A 15,236-nucleotide genomic window follows, 5' to 3' on the forward strand; every position below is an offset into this window, starting at 1 on the left:
GACTGCCCCTCCCCAGCCTCAGTGTCCTTTACTCTCACCTCCTGGTGCAGGGGAGAATGGGTGGGCAGCCTCAGCCTGGATCCCACAGATGTCACAGGCGGTGACCACATGGACATCTGCTGTGACCACTCAGCAGCACAGATGCACGGAGAGTGAGGGACAGAACTCATGGCCTTCCTTTGGTCAGCCACGCAGGCCGGAATAGGCAGAGCTGGGAAGGTCACTCACGTGAGCTGCTCTTTGATTGACTTCTTTAACTTGGATTTCTTCCCAGGTTTGCTGAAAGGGAGGACCCCGAGTCCAAAGCTCTGCCCGTCAGACTCTCCTACTAGGTGTCCATCAGCGTCCACTAGTCCTGCCTAGAGAGAGAGGCCAGTCACAGAGCTGTGGGTTAGATGAAAGGTTGGGGGCCCACGTGCATAGGGGGCAAAGGACTCAGTGGGCATGTTCATGCCACATATTGAGATGAGGCTGCTGCCAGCTTTAGGCTGTCATACCAGATACTTTCTGCCCACTTTCTAACTCAACGCCTCTCATCTGCCTAGGGTCTTAATTCATAACCACAAGATCTTCAAGCTTCCTTCCAACCTAACTACGGGAATTGGTATTATTATTAGTTACAACTCCAGCTTATGAAAATCCACATGGGTCACCCCATGCTCATCCTGGTGTCACTTTTATCTCTTGCCACCTTGATCCTCTTGGATGCAGAACACTTACTGCCTTCCAGAAGGATGGGTGGGAGGTGGAGGGATGGACAAATCTAAAGTGGGTGCTGTCAGCCAGAGGTACTTACCTTTTGGACAGCAGAAATGGTTGCAAAGTCATTCTTGTCTATCAGGGTGTACTTCCTGCGCAGAGCCGATTCTATTTCTTGTTCCTGTTGGCTTGGGACAGAGAGATTGAGAATAGTTTGCACCTGGAGCCATGCTGAACCCACCAGGGCAAGAATCAAACACTGGAACTGGGTGTCATTCAAGAGTGACCCTCATAGGAGCCTCACCCTCCATCATGTACCAGACCAGCCAAAACAAGCTCACACATTGGGGCTGGAGTGACAGTATAGTACGTAGGGTGTTTGCCTTGCACACAGCCCACCGAGTTTGAATTCTAGCATCCCATATGGCCCCCTTAGAACTACCAGATTGATATTTGCATGCAGAGCCTGGAGTAACTCCCGAGCACTGCTGGATGTGGTCCCAAAACAAAAACAAGCACACACACACATACGCACGCACGCACACATGCATGCACACGCACGACATGGACCTACTGTGCAGTCAAAAGTCAAGAAATCTGAAGGGGTGTTGATACTCTTATGTGCTGGCTTCAAAAACAATCTTTATCAATGGCTGCTGAACTGTTCCAGACCCACTTCTCTGATATCACCCAAGAGTCACTGAAGCCACAAAGGTCTCCTGAGTAGAGTGGGGGAGAGCGAGAGGGACAGGAGAAGATGGGGGTTGGGGGAAGGATGTACGCATGATGGCTTATACTGGTCACAAGGAAGGCTGGCATGAGGAAACTCCACCAGGGCCCGCTTCCTCTCTGAGCCACGGGGGGTGGGGCTGTGTTCTTCACTTTCTCAGGGGGCCAAGAAGGGCAGGAGAATCTGAGAGTCAAGGGTAGAGGCAATCAGGGACTACAAGGATCTATTGTGGACTCTGATCAGCTGGTGCCTCTCACACCAGGAGATGGGGCTGTGTGCTTGGCATTCAGATTACAGAAAGCATGAACGGAAGACTGCCATCACCTCAAAACCTGCCTTACCTCAGAACCACCCGGAACTGGTTAAATACCTCCTGGATCTGTCTGAGGCTGATTACCTAGAGAAGAGACAGCAAGCAGAGAGGAGAACTCAGTCACCATAGGACTGAAGCTGAGTCTTATATTGGGGACCCCAGAATTCTTGGGTAGCACTTGGACTTCTGTCTCAAAAAGGTGCTATCTGCAGACAGCCTTCAGCAAAGATGCAAGCACACCCTGCTCAAGAACTGAGAAACACTCCATTAATGGTTTTAAAACTAGTTAACGAGGCTATGAAAATCACCTTTCCCGGTCAGAGTGACAGCGTAGTAGATAGAACACTTGTCTTGCACGCAACTGACCCAGGTTCGATCCCTGGTATCTCACATAATATTTCAAGCATTGCTAGGAATGACTCCTGACTGCAGAGCCAGGAGCAACCCCTAAGCATTTCCAGGTGTGCACTGCCCCCACTCCCCAAAAAAGAAAAAAAAATCACCTTTTGTTATGGGGGGCCACACCTAAGGATACTCAGGGGCTACTCCTGGCTCTGTGCTTAGGGGTCACTCCTGGCAATAAGTAGACAACCATGTGGTACTAGGGATTGAACTACGTCAGCCCTATGTAAGGCACAAACCTGAACCTCTGTGCTCTCTTTCCAACCCCTGAGTCACCTTTTCTAAACAACTAAAATGACTGTAGTTCTTGGACTGGAGAGAGAGAGAGTACAGGGGCTCAGGTACTTGCCTTACCTAATTGACACTGGTTTGATCCTTGGTACCGCATCTGGTTCTCCAAACACCAATAGAAATAAAACCTGAGCATAGCCAGTGTGGCCCCAAAACAAACCCTGAGCACAGACATGTGTGACCCCAAAACCAACCAAACAAAAAAGAGTTTAGTTCTTTAAAATACTATGAAAAATAGGGGCCAGAGTGACAGTGCAGTGAGTTGTGGTCTTACTGGTCTTACACACAGCTGACCCAGGTTCCATCTCCAGCATCCCATATGGTACCCTGAGCACTGCCAGGAGTAATTCCTGAGTGTAGAGCTAAGAGTAACTTCTGAACATCGCTGAGTGTGCCCCAAAACCAAAAATAAATAAAAAATACTATGAAAAAATTATATATATTTTTGGTCCTCAGTTCTCTTCCCAAAGGTTCTAATGTTAGCCGTCCTGAACAGGTACAGACCTGTACATATGTAAGCTAGAGGAAGGCCTCCCACCTGTCTCTTGGTCCTATAGACTACAAGCTTTACCCCTGGGGATCCTATTACAGTACTGGGGCACCCCCACTGGGAAAACCACCTTCAGTTATTCCAGTTCTGCATGGAATGATGGCAACAGGGAGAGAGCAGGAAGCTGGTGGTAGCAGTGAGGCCCCTGGCCCTGTAGCTCCTAGGTGAGGGGCTCTGGCCAACTCTAGATATAGAGTCCCCCTCTCCCATGAGGGCCCCTCCCTGCATGGCTGCTGTCTCCTCCTCCTCGACACAGGCCCGTGGCTCTGCTCTGGAGACAACCACTCACTATGGCCATCATCCTCACTTGGCCTAGCCTAGCCTGCACCTGAGCTAATAAGCTCATCTAATGCCAGCCTGGTTTCCTGTCCCTGCCACACAGCTGAGGCCACTGAAATACACGAGGCAGAGCAAGTAGCTCAGGCTTCTGAAGGCAGTCATCTATTCAGAGGATCCATTCACAGCCCTGCAGTCCTGGATGCGGAAGCTGAAGCCTTGGTGCGTGAAGGGCCCCCGGGGCCAGACATTCAAGTAATGTTCCTTCTCCCTGTGCCCACTTGGCCTGAGGTTGGCACAGAGAGAAGAGGATGTGCCCAGGGCAGGGAGACCTGTGGCGGCTGGTGGAAGTCAGAGGAAGGGGTCCTTACGTCGATTTCCTCCAGCGTTCCCTCCAGGTATCTCCGCACTTGCGAGTTGATCTCTGCAATCTGTATTTCATCCATGGGGTCGTAGCTCACAAGCGTCCGGTTGGCCTGGGAGGAGGACGAGAATATACTGACAAGCCCCAGGCACCAAAGCCTGGATGGGGGCTGCAGGGCCATTCTGAGGAGCTGGGTGGGGAGATTGTGCACAAGTCCCAGTCACCCTGGGCAGATGCTCCCTTTGCCATCCAGTCCTGGCAGAAGGCCCGCCTCGTGGCCGGGTTCCTGGGGTCCTCGAGGAACCCCTGGGTAGGGGAATAAGGCAGGTGCTTCCCTATGGGTCCTGCACCTCTAAGCAGAGGTGCTGCTGGCTGAGTCTCCAGACTGCAGGGTGCAGGCCCTGAGAGGGAGGGCCAGTGCACCCGGAACAGTGACCCAGGCTACCCCCCCACTCACTGCCTTCATGGCTCCCTCTGCTGTCCCAACCCAGCTCAACCTGGCCCTCCTCTCGGCCCATCCACAGACTACCGACCGCCCACATCCTTCTGCTCCTTCAGTTGCCCTGCCCACCCCCCAGACATGCCCGACTCCCAGCACTCTGCTCCAATCTGCTCTACCGGTGGTCTCTTCTTGGCCCTCTGTCTTATCTAACCCCACAGTCACCCAGATCTTCTGCTCCCTGCCCCCACCACCTTGCTCCTTTCTCTGACCCCTCTGTCCTCCTTTCCCTGGTTCTTCAGGTCCCTCCAGCCTTCTGGTCTGCCCCCGCCCCGTGCCTTACCAGGCTGTCATGGATGGCTAGTTCCTGCTTGAGCAGCGCCAGCTCCTTTTCCAAATTCTTGACCATTCGCTGCCAGGGGAGCAGAGGGGAAGGGGAGCGGAAGAAAGTCAGAGGGGCCACTCTGCCTCTCCCTCTCTAGGCCACAGTTGTCCACCCTGTGGCCAAACAGCTGGCAAGCCAGGGGGTGTGACTCAAGCACAGGGGTGATTCTTTCCCCAATACTGGCATTTTTGCTAAGTGGGGTGAATCTAGGATCTGAGGGAGCCTGTTTACAGCAGAGGAATGGCGAATAGTCAGCACAGGCAGCATGGGGTCATCTGCAACTCCCCTGTCCTGGGAACAGAGGGTATTTCCACACCTCCAGGGCAAAGGGCCTCCTGGTTCAGAGCATCCCTCCATGCCTCCAGGATGCGTCCTCTGCCTGGTGCCTGCCACCCCCATCCTTTCCAGTCACCTCACACATACAAGTGTCACCATTTCCCATCAATAACCATATTTGCCACCTCAGATTCTCTGCTTCTGCCCACTGCTGTAGTAATGTCTTACTCTTCACCTGTATCCTTATGGGGCACTGGAGGATGGCACAGTGATCTATGAGGCTCTACTGAGCCGCCTGCTCCCAAGAACAGTAGCTTCCCTACTTCTCTACTCCAGCTCATTTCCACCAAACGAGCACACTGCCTATACTTTACCCTGGGCATTGCCATGGCTCACTCCTCTAGAACTTTCAAGTATTTGTTCATAAGTTCCTAAATTAGGGGCACCCCCTGGGGCTAGAGCGATAGCACAGAGGGTAGGGCATTTGCCTTGCACGTAACCGACGCAGGTTCGATTCCCAGAGCCCATATGGTCCCCTGAGCACTGCCAGGAGTAATTTCTGAGTGTAGAGCCAGGAGTAATCCCTCTGAATTACCAGGTGTGACCCAAAAGGCAAAAAAAAAAAAGAGGCACCCCCAATCACCCTACACAAGGTTGCAATCCCCTCCTAACCTCCATTTTATTTTGTGTTTTGGGCCACTCCAGTGGTGTTCAGGGCTTACTCCTGGCTCTGTGCTCAGGGGATTACTCGTATCAGTGCTCAAGGGAACCATATGTGGTGACAGGGACTGAACTGGGGTCATCCACATGCAAGGCAACTAACTTAACCCTTGCATTACATTTTCACCAGCAGTTTTCTATCTGTATGACCTCTAGTCAAAAAATGGAAGGATCAGCACTGGAGTGATAGTACAACAGATAGGGCATTTGCCTTGTACACGACTGACCGGGTTCAATTCCCGGCATCTCAGCTGGTCCCCCAAGCACCTCCAGGAGTAATTCCTGAGTGCAGAGTCAGGAGTAACCCCTGAGCATTGCTGGGTGTGACCCAAAAAGCAAAAAAAATTAAAAAAAAGATCTAGAACTTAAGAATGAATTATATTTATGATTTCTTTCTCACTCTCCCAGAAGAATGCCAACTCTCTAAGGACAGAGATAAGTGTTTCTCTTTGTATACTAAGTCCTTCAAACAATAACTGATCCCTAAAATTTAGGTGACTGGAAACATGCTACTTTATGGAAGCATAATTAACTTTCTGTTTAGTTTTGGGACATACCAGTGGTACTCAGAGTTTATTCTTGGGTCTGAGCTTAGGGATTATTCCTGATGAGGCTCAGGGGACCATAGGTTCAGGGGATTGAACCTAAGTCAGATGTGTGCAAGGCAAGTACCCTACCCACTGTACTATCACTCTAGTCCTTGGAAGCAAAATTGTTAAGTCATCACTCTGGAAGTGTACTGCATCTAAGAGTCTTTGAAGGTTTCCTGTTAGTTACCAAAGATAGCCACTGGAGGGAGCTCTTGAGCTGGAGTCGGCATTGGTGACCAAAGTTGTGACCAGTCCATAGGAAGGGGTGACAGAGCTGTCAGCCTGGCTTTTCTGGGTATTTGAGGATACAAAGACTGAACACAGGGCACATGCGCAGGGTTCAAGTCCTTGCTCTGCCCCTCTATACTCCACAATGGTTTTCTTTGGTGAACTTCCCTTTTTTTGTTTGTTTTTGGGTCATACCAGGGCAATGCTCAGAGGTTACTACTGGCTCTGCACTCAGAGCCATGGCCGGGCTTGAGGGACCATAAGGTACCAGGGATCAAATTCATGTTGGCCACATACAAGGCAAGCGTCTTACCTGCTGTGCTAGCGCTCTGGGCCCACACTATCTTCATTTCTATGGCTCACAACTTATACATCATCTCACAGAGTAAAAGTGATGGAGCAGGAGGTCACAAGGGTTTAGTGTCCACCTTTCTAGTTCACAGATGAATAAAAAACCCGAGACACAGCATCTGAGCAACTCAGCATAGAGACCTGGAGGACCAGGGGTCAGGAATGTGGTCTTTGGCCTTGCAGTCAGCCCTGACAGCCCAGAAAACCTCTCAAAAGTTATCTCATTCAAGCTCACAGTTCTAGCTCTGGATTCCTCTCTCCATAATTCACTTAGCTATTCTCCTACTAACTAAGGCTATTTTCTATGTTCCTAACTTTTCACAATTATAATAAGGACCATGAGCTCCACCCTTATTTATTTTTATTTTATTTTTTGTTTTGGGGCCATGCCCAGCAGTGCTCAGGACTTATGCCTGACTCTGAGCTCAGGGATCACATGGGATCCTGGAGGGGCTCAGAGGACCACATGGGATGCCAGGGATTGAACCTAGCTTGGCCACATGAAAGGCAAATGCCCTACCAATTGTACTATCGCTCTGGCCCCAGGCAACAATCTACTTTAAGAGTTGTTACACAGATACTAGGGAACTCCCCTAGACTGAAGGTATTTACCAATCTGCCGATCTGAACAGCGAGTCATACTAGGTGACATTTACAGAGCATTCATTCCACAACCTCATTGTGCTAAAAGGTTTCTGCCCATCATCCACAAAGACTCTTTGAGAGTAGATTCATCTACTCCTCTGACTTACAAATGGAGAAAATGAGGCTTAGAAAGGGTAAGGATCTTGCTGAGGCTCCATAACCGATAAAGGAAAAAACATCATTCCCAACTAATCCAATCCAGATACTCGGGCGCTGAACTACTATGCCAAATGGTTTCAGAGAGTACTGAGTGCACCCCCCCAAAACAACAGCAGTCTCTGGAACATGTCAGAAATGTGAACCCCAGGCTTTATCCCAGTGGAAACTGGATCTCTGGAAAGGGGCTCTGTGACCTACAGCTCCATGTGCCTTTTAGGCAATTCTGCTGTCCAACCAGGAATGAGAAGGCTGCCTCAGCTGACTCCCTCCTCAGCCTGGAAACCATGACTCCAGCCCACGCTGCAGCAGGGACTACTGTTTTCCTCCTGGATCTGGAATCTGGATGGTCATTAGTTTAAGGCACATATATGATCATACCTCCAATAATTATGATTCCATGTGCATTTTTTTTTTTTGCTTTTTGGGTCACACCCAGCAATGCACAGGGGTTATTCCTGGCTCTGCACTCAGGAATTACTCCTGGCGGCACTCAGGGGACCATATGGGATGCCAGGAATCGAACTCAGGTCAGCCGCATGCAAGGCAAATGCCCTCCCCACTGTGCTATTGCTCCAGCCCCCCATATGCATTTTGATTTAATTTTTATTTTTTAACTCTCAGAGTTTACATGTAGTGTTCAGTTTTGCTTTAGGATTAGAATTACTGGGCCTGGGGCTGGAGCAATAGCACAGTGGGTAGGGCGTTTGCCTTGCTTGGCCAACCCGGGTTCGATTCCCAGCATCCCATATGGTCCCCTGAGCACCGCCAGGGGTAATTCCTGAGTGCAGAGCCAGAAGTAACCTTTGTGCATTGCAGGTGTGACCCCCCCAAAAAATAAAATTAGTGGGTCAGGGGGCCAGAGAGATAGTACAATGGTTAGGACATTTCCCTTGAATATAGCTAATCTTGGTTCAATTCCTGGTGCTATTTATGGTCCCTGAGTATCACCAGGAGCACAAAGCCAGGTATAAGCCCTTAACATAGCTGGAAGTGTTTCCCACTCTCCCCACCTTGTTCCCCATCCCAGCAAAAACAAAGGAATTACTGAACTAGTGATGGATCTCAGAAACAGAGCACTTGTCCAGCATCTGAAAAAATCCAAATTACTGGATAGTGTTTTTTGCTTGGTTTCAGATTTTGTTTTGTGGTCTGCAAATGGTGGCAGGAACTATTCACGGTTTTGTATTTTGGGGTCACTCAGAGGCTATGAAGTACTATGAATTGAATCTAGGATGCCTACTTGCAAAGCATGAGCTTCAGTCCTTTGAGCTATCTCCCCAGGCCCTGGTGAATGTGTTTTTACTTTCATTTTTATTTTTATTTTATGGAGCGATAGCACAGTGGGTAGGGCGTTCGCCTTACAAGCGGCCAACATGGCCGACCCGAGTTCGATTCCTCCGCCCCTCTCAGAGAGCCTGGCAAGCTACTGAGAGTATTCGATATGCCAAACAGTAACAACAAAGTCTCCAATGGAGACGTTACTGGGCCCACTCGAGCAAATCGACGATCAACGGGAGGGCCTTTACCTTTACCTTTACCTTCATCATTGTGACAGCCTCATCCAGCACTGCCTGGGAAAGTGGCATGTAGTGCCAGGGCTGGAACCCAGGCCTCATACATGCAAGGCACGCGCTCTGCTCAAGTGGTAACTTTAGCCACATTCTCAGCCCTTAATGAATGAGTTTTCACTTATTAGATGTCAGAATATTCTTCAAAGGGATTGTGGCAATTACCTGCCAGCCAAAAGTAGATAAACAGCCCCATTTCTAAACATCCACCCCTTTATTTTGCTTTGTGAGAAAAACATCTAGATTGTGCTGACTTGAGTTCTGAAGTCCACTAAGGTTTTTTTGTTTTTGTTTTTAAACTTTGCCTCCGTTTTTAAAATGATTTCCAAAACTGACTGATATGAAGTTGTCTGTTTCTCCTCTAACCCCCATTTAAATTTCATATATCATATCTTCTGCAGAGCATTATACAATCAGAAAAAGCTGAATTCGAGTTCTCTATTTTTTTTTCTTTAAACAAATGAGTCTGGAAAAAAAGGGAAGGTGTGGCTTCATGCTAGAATAATCCAGATGCTTTTAATGGCCTCAGCAAAGTAGTACTACCAATTTCTATGCAAAGAGATTCTGGGCAATTGCTACATTTTCCTATTCTCAAGGCAGGAAAATATTCTACTGGAGGAAGCAGAAACAGGAAAATGACTCGGGACATGCCAACACAGTGGGAAAACACACGAATCCAGCTCTGGTCTGACAGCAGATAAAGCAGACTGAACTCAGAAGTTGGCTGTTGGTAGCTAAGGTTTTAATATACATTTCCCTGAGCATTCCCTCTGATTGGGCAGCTCTTGCCCTCTAGGAGGGATCATTCAGCCTGGAGCAGCGGTGGTGGTGACACATCTGAATTTTGAGAGGTGTTGCACAGTGATCAGTTCTGGAACTGTGAGCTCTGGGGACTCTCACGTAGATGTCCAGGGTACTCAAAGGCCTTAAGCCCATGCATTAGCTGGGTGGTGGCCTGACCCAGCCCTTTCACCTCACCTTTGTGTGGCCCCCGAGGATTCACCAGACTCTGAAGACTCGGGCCTACTTCAGAGTGGAAAAGACCTTTGATTGAGGTAGGAAGAGAAAGCCACTGAGTGTGACCGAGTACACACACACACACACACACACACACACACACACACACACACATCTGCCCACAAGTACCTCAGCATTATACTTTTCGTTGATGGCCGGCTCAGTGGTGACTAACTTCATTCTGCTGGCGAAGCGTAGTGAAGACAGCTGAAAAACAGACAAGCCAGACCTCACAAGCCGCCCCCTACACAAGGGAGACCCCCAAAGAACAGGCTTCTCAGAGTCTCTGACAGTGCAGCAGCCCCCAGGGACACTAATTACGGGCTTTTAGTGGTGAGGCTGTGGGGTGGAAGAAGCAGGGAGTGACAGAGCAGACTGCAGCCTGGCTACACCTGGACCCATTTCTTCATTCAAACCTCACCAACTTTGGGACTGGAAAAATAGTACAGTGGATAAAGCACTCACCTTGCACAAAGCTGACCTGGGTTCAATTCTCTGGCACCCCATATCCCATATGGTACCCCGAGCTCCGAGCCTGGAGTAACCCCTGAGTATTGCCAGATTCTTACACCAGGTCTTTGGTCAATCATCCTCCCTGCCTCGAGGGCCCTTTTCTCTCCTCCTAAACCCACCCCCAATCTCATCTTCCACTTTCTCTTCAAAGTCCAGCTTCCTCTCTGAGCTGGACTCTGCCTGCGGCCTTAGTTGGTCATGAGGAAACTACACAGGATTTGGGCCAATAAGGCTTCACTGTTCCCTCCACGCACGGGCCGCTACTGGTCTTACCCTCAGAATCAGCCACCCTCTGGGACCCCAATACCACTCAGCTTCGAGGCCATGTCAGGCAGGATGGGGTACTGAGCCCCTGCTCCCTCAGCCCTGCTCGGCTGCACTAATGGCTCTCCTGCCCCACCCTGCGTGGACCATCTGTGACTGGCCTGCTCAGGCCATCAGCGGAAGGGCCTCAGCTTGCTGGGTGAGAGAGTGGCTAGATGGACTAGTGCCCAACCCTGCCTTCCACAGTCCTTGCTGCAGGTTAGGCTCTGTTCTAAGCCCCACAGCAAGTATTAATACATTATTAATGCCATCACAAGCCAGTAAGAGGTATTCATGTGGTCAGCTTCGTTGGCAATGATGACGTGGACACAAAGAGGTGAAGAAACACACCCAAGGCCACAAAGAACAGATCAGAGGTAGTGCAGGAATTCAGCCCAGTCGTTCTGGTTCCTGAGCTATGCTTGTAACTGCTGAGAGAAAAGATGGCCTGTGTGGAGAGAGAGGGAGGCCATGGGCACAGCTGGAGCAGAGGTCTGTCCAGACCCAGGGAGAGAATGGGGATTCCGATGGTGGGGAATCATGCCCCAAGTGGGAAGAAAGGTGACTGGCAGGAAAATGCCTTGTGGGGACTGAGATCCACTAAATAATAAATAATAAGAGGTGCCACAAGAGTGCCAGAGGATGCTGGTAGTGGAACAGAGACAGGCTATGGGGTACAGAGGGTAGGGGGTTTTCCTTGTATGCAACCAACCCGGGTTTGAGCTCCAGCATCACATACGGTTGGTTCCCCGAGCACCACCAGGAATAATTTCTGAGTGCAGAGCCAGGAGTAACCCCTGAGAATTGCCAGGTGTTACCCAAAAGCAAAATACAAGAGATGGGTGGTGAGTGCCTGGAATCACAGTGCCAGCCAGAGGTGGGTACACAGGAAATGCTGACCCTGAGTGAGGAAGCAGCTGGAGTCCAGCAGGAAACCTAGGCTACTCTGTGGCATAGCCGCAAATCAAACTCGGTCTTCTGGTGGGTGAGAGAGAGAATGTGAGACAGAGAAAGACTGTGAGAGTGTGTTTGTCATACACACACACACACAAACACACACACGTGCATTCTTGAACTCTACATCAGTATGAGTTCATCAACCAGTTCCTTATGAGTAGAGATATTTGAAACTAGGTTAAAGGCGTCCACGAGGAGAGATGAGTCACCGCACAGAGACATGCTCCAGTGTGGACAGGGTCTCCTGATCCCATGCAGTGACGTCTGGGGTCCTGTTTGAATTCCTCTGAAAGAACAGTTAGTCAGGGAAAGAATAGCTCGAGGGCCCTGAGGCAGACACCTGAGTAGTGCCAACAGATTCTGTTGCACCTGTGTGACAGTGGGGTGTGGGAGTTAAGAGGCAGGGCCCATACCTCACTCACTGGGAGCACTGAGACAGGGAAGGAGGCTTGCAGGGAGGAACAAACAGGGCCCTTCCTTAGGCCTCTGTTCTGGTGACTAAGAGCCACTGACCACCCATGCAGGCTTGGGCAGGCCTCAGATCTTCTCTATAAAGTCAAGGAGCATTGCCTGCAGGGCCACTGGGAGATGTAGCAACAGACACATTGCATGCCTTCTGCCACCCTCCGGAAGAGGCCCTTTCACTCCAGTTGGGGGTCGCTTTTCCATGGCATGAAAGCAGCCGCTTCTGCTCTAGAAAGAACTGCAGGTGGGGCTGAGACTCCTACGTGGCAACTCCCCCACCCCCCACACACACAGGCGGGGCCGCCCCAGGGCAGCGCTTGGCAAGGCAGGCACAGCTTACAAGTTTTAAACCATTTGGAGAGGAACATCATTAGCTTCCGCGCTCCCAGTATGCTCTGGTCCCACTAGGCCACTCCAGTAGCAACTCTGGGCTCTGTGGGCGCAGGCCTGGGTGAGACCCCAAGCAGTGCGGAGCACAGACCCCCGGGGATAACAGGTCCCAGGAGGATGGCTTCCCGCTCAGTGATTCTCTTGGCGGCGGGGATCAGAAGGGACAGAGCTTCCCTGTCTGAGAGGACATCTTTCTTAACAAGGCAGCCAGGAGGCCCAATTTTCATATGGTTCCTCTTGGGGTTCACCCATGCCTTGTTATGCTTTGAGACCAATATTTGCCTGCAGCCTTCCTCTGGGAATGCTGTCTGAACGTCAGCTGGTGCTCCTCTCCCTGGCCTCCCCCCCACAGGGCCCTGGGCGTGCAGCTGGAGAGCTCCCCCTGGAAGCTGGGACTGTTCTGAACGCTGGAGGCAGGAGGTCCTGCAGGAGCCTCTGGCCTGCAGTGCTGCAGGTTCCTGGAAATAACCAGTTTCACACCCGAGTGCTTCCTCAGAAGTTAGAAGCTTGCTCTGGCCAGAAATCATGAAGACTGCACGCCCGCGGAGACCTTTCCCAGCCCCTGCTCTGTCAGGGGAATGAGGGAGCCCCAGTCTGGGCTCTGCCGTGTGGGTTCACCTGGACACTGTGTGGGGGCTCACCTGGTCTCTCCCACGTGAGCTCACCTGGTCCTAAAACAGGCTCCTATTCTGGCCTCTGGTTCTCAAGTGTCTGCCCTCCTTAGGTCGCCTGTGTTGTTTACTTCCCCAGTTTTGGGGTTATTCTTGGTGGTGCTCAGTGGCAGTGCTCAGGAAACCATAAGTGATGCTGGGTTGACCACATGCAAGGCAAGGCATTGCACTATCTCTCCAGTCCTCCACCGCCCCCGAATACCCCCTCAACCCAACTTTCGAGTTTTGTTTTTTTTTTTCAGATCACCTGATTCTGCTACTGGGTTCATCTTTCTCACTCACAACTCTGGCCATAGTCCTCCCTGCACAGGTGACAGCTCCAGACCCTTCTGGAATAGTCAAGGCCTCAACCTGGAGGGCTCACCCAGTCCCAGCCATCATTTATTTATTTATTTTTTGCTTTTTGGGTCACACCCAGCAGTGCTCAGGGGTTACTCCTGGCTCTGCACTCCGGAATTACTCCCGGCAGTGCTTAGGGGACCATATGGGATACTGGGAATCGAACCTGGGTTGGCCGCGTGCAATGCAAATGCCCTACCTGTTGCACTATCGCTCCAGCCCCATCCCAGCCATTTTTTGTTCCTTTCTCCTGCAGCAACCAGAGTTCCTGCCACGGAACTGACTCCCACGGAACAGCCACCTCTGACTGCCAGGAATATCTCCATCCCTCCCATTCCATTCTTCTTGCCCCAGCCAGCTCTGTGTCTACCTTCTTCACCCCAGTTTCAGGAAATGTTTCTCCTTTCCCTGATGGAGTGCTCCATCTGGGCCTCTCACATTACTGAGTGCCATCTTTGAGAATCCTGAGGGTCAAGGCCACATGTGACTCATTCCCACCAGTTTCACCCTCCCCCCCCCCCCACTACCCACTACCTCGACCCCAAGCCTTATCCATGTACATGTATAACACCCCTCTGCTCATACTGAACCTATAACCACAGCCTGGAAACCATGGGTGCTTTGAAGGTTTTTGAACATGACTGATTATCAAGCAGAGAATCCATTGTCTTCTCAATCCCACGTCACCAGAGCAGCCTCCAGTGAGTCAGGGATGCTGTCCCCACAGCTTCTCAGTTTCTTCTCTTCACAGAGACCCCCACACTATGCCTGCCTCCTGCCCTGCCTCTTTCTCAATACAGCTCTGACTCCCAGGACTTGGTATTTAGTTGCATCCTGGCTGCCCCCTTCCATCCCCCAACACTTATTTTCTCAGACCCTTCCACTCTTGACAATCTCTATGGCTTATGTGCCCGGTTTGCCAGCTCAGGACCAGTCACACTGAAATCCTGGCCCACTAGGGGGGACACCAACTTGGTCTTGTTGACAGTCTTGACATACCGTCTCCTCCAACTGGGCAGCTTCTCCATAGATGTTTGTCACCAGGACCATATTGCAATTTCCCCCTGCAGAAAGCACAACACAGAAGTACTCTGAGCCTGGTGACTTTCTGCCAAGAGATTCCTTTGATGCTGGTAGGGTTTGTTATGGGTTAAATATGCGTGATTCCCTACCCCATCATATTCATGAGTCCTAAACTCCAGTGGAATGCTACTTGGAGGTAGGGATTATTAACTTTGAATGATGTCATGAGGATGGATTCCCCTGGATGGAATTAGTGCCCTTAAGAAGAAAGAGGAAAAGGGAATGCCCTGCCACAGAACCAGGGTGGGATGGGGAGGATGGGGGTGGGAGGGATACTGGGATCCTTGGTGGTGAGAAATGGGCACTGGTGGAGGGATGGGTATTTGATCATTGTATAACTGAAACCCAAGCACAAAAATTTGTAAGTCTACAACTATACCTCATGGTGTCTCACTAATAAAAATTAAAAAAAAAAAGAAGAAAGACAAAACTCAAGAGATGGCTCAAAGGATTGAACACAAGCTTTGCATGCCAGAGGCCCAGGTTCAAAGCAGGCATAATACGGTGGTGTC

The 15,236-nt window shown here is 50.5% G+C and overlaps 1 protein-coding gene across 3 annotated transcripts in view; it reads right to left on the minus strand.

Moving 5' to 3' along the window:
- The window catches only part of KIF9 (kinesin family member 9), a 46,515-nt gene that overhangs the window by 10,202 nt on the left and 21,077 nt on the right, over nt 1-15,236 (minus strand). For all 3 annotated transcript variants that reach the window (XM_056129430.1, XM_056129429.1, XM_056129428.1), the window contains 7 exons: nt 14,641-14,705; nt 10,133-10,210; nt 4,408-4,476; nt 3,633-3,737; nt 1,771-1,826; nt 797-887; nt 229-359 (listed from right to left, as the gene is read on the minus strand). In XM_056129430.1, coding sequence (XP_055985405.1) covers nt 229-359; nt 797-887; nt 1,771-1,826; nt 3,633-3,737; nt 4,408-4,476; nt 10,133-10,210; nt 14,641-14,705 — 595 coding nt within the window. The remainder of the gene's footprint in view (nt 1-228; nt 360-796; nt 888-1,770; nt 1,827-3,632; nt 3,738-4,407; nt 4,477-10,132; nt 10,211-14,640; nt 14,706-15,236) is intronic.

Source organism: Sorex fumeus, unplaced genomic scaffold (genome assembly GCF_029834395.1).
Source record: "Sorex fumeus unplaced genomic scaffold, SorFum_2.1 ptg000072l, whole genome shotgun sequence".
Classification (NCBI taxonomy): Eukaryota; Metazoa; Chordata; class Mammalia; order Eulipotyphla; family Soricidae; genus Sorex; species Sorex fumeus.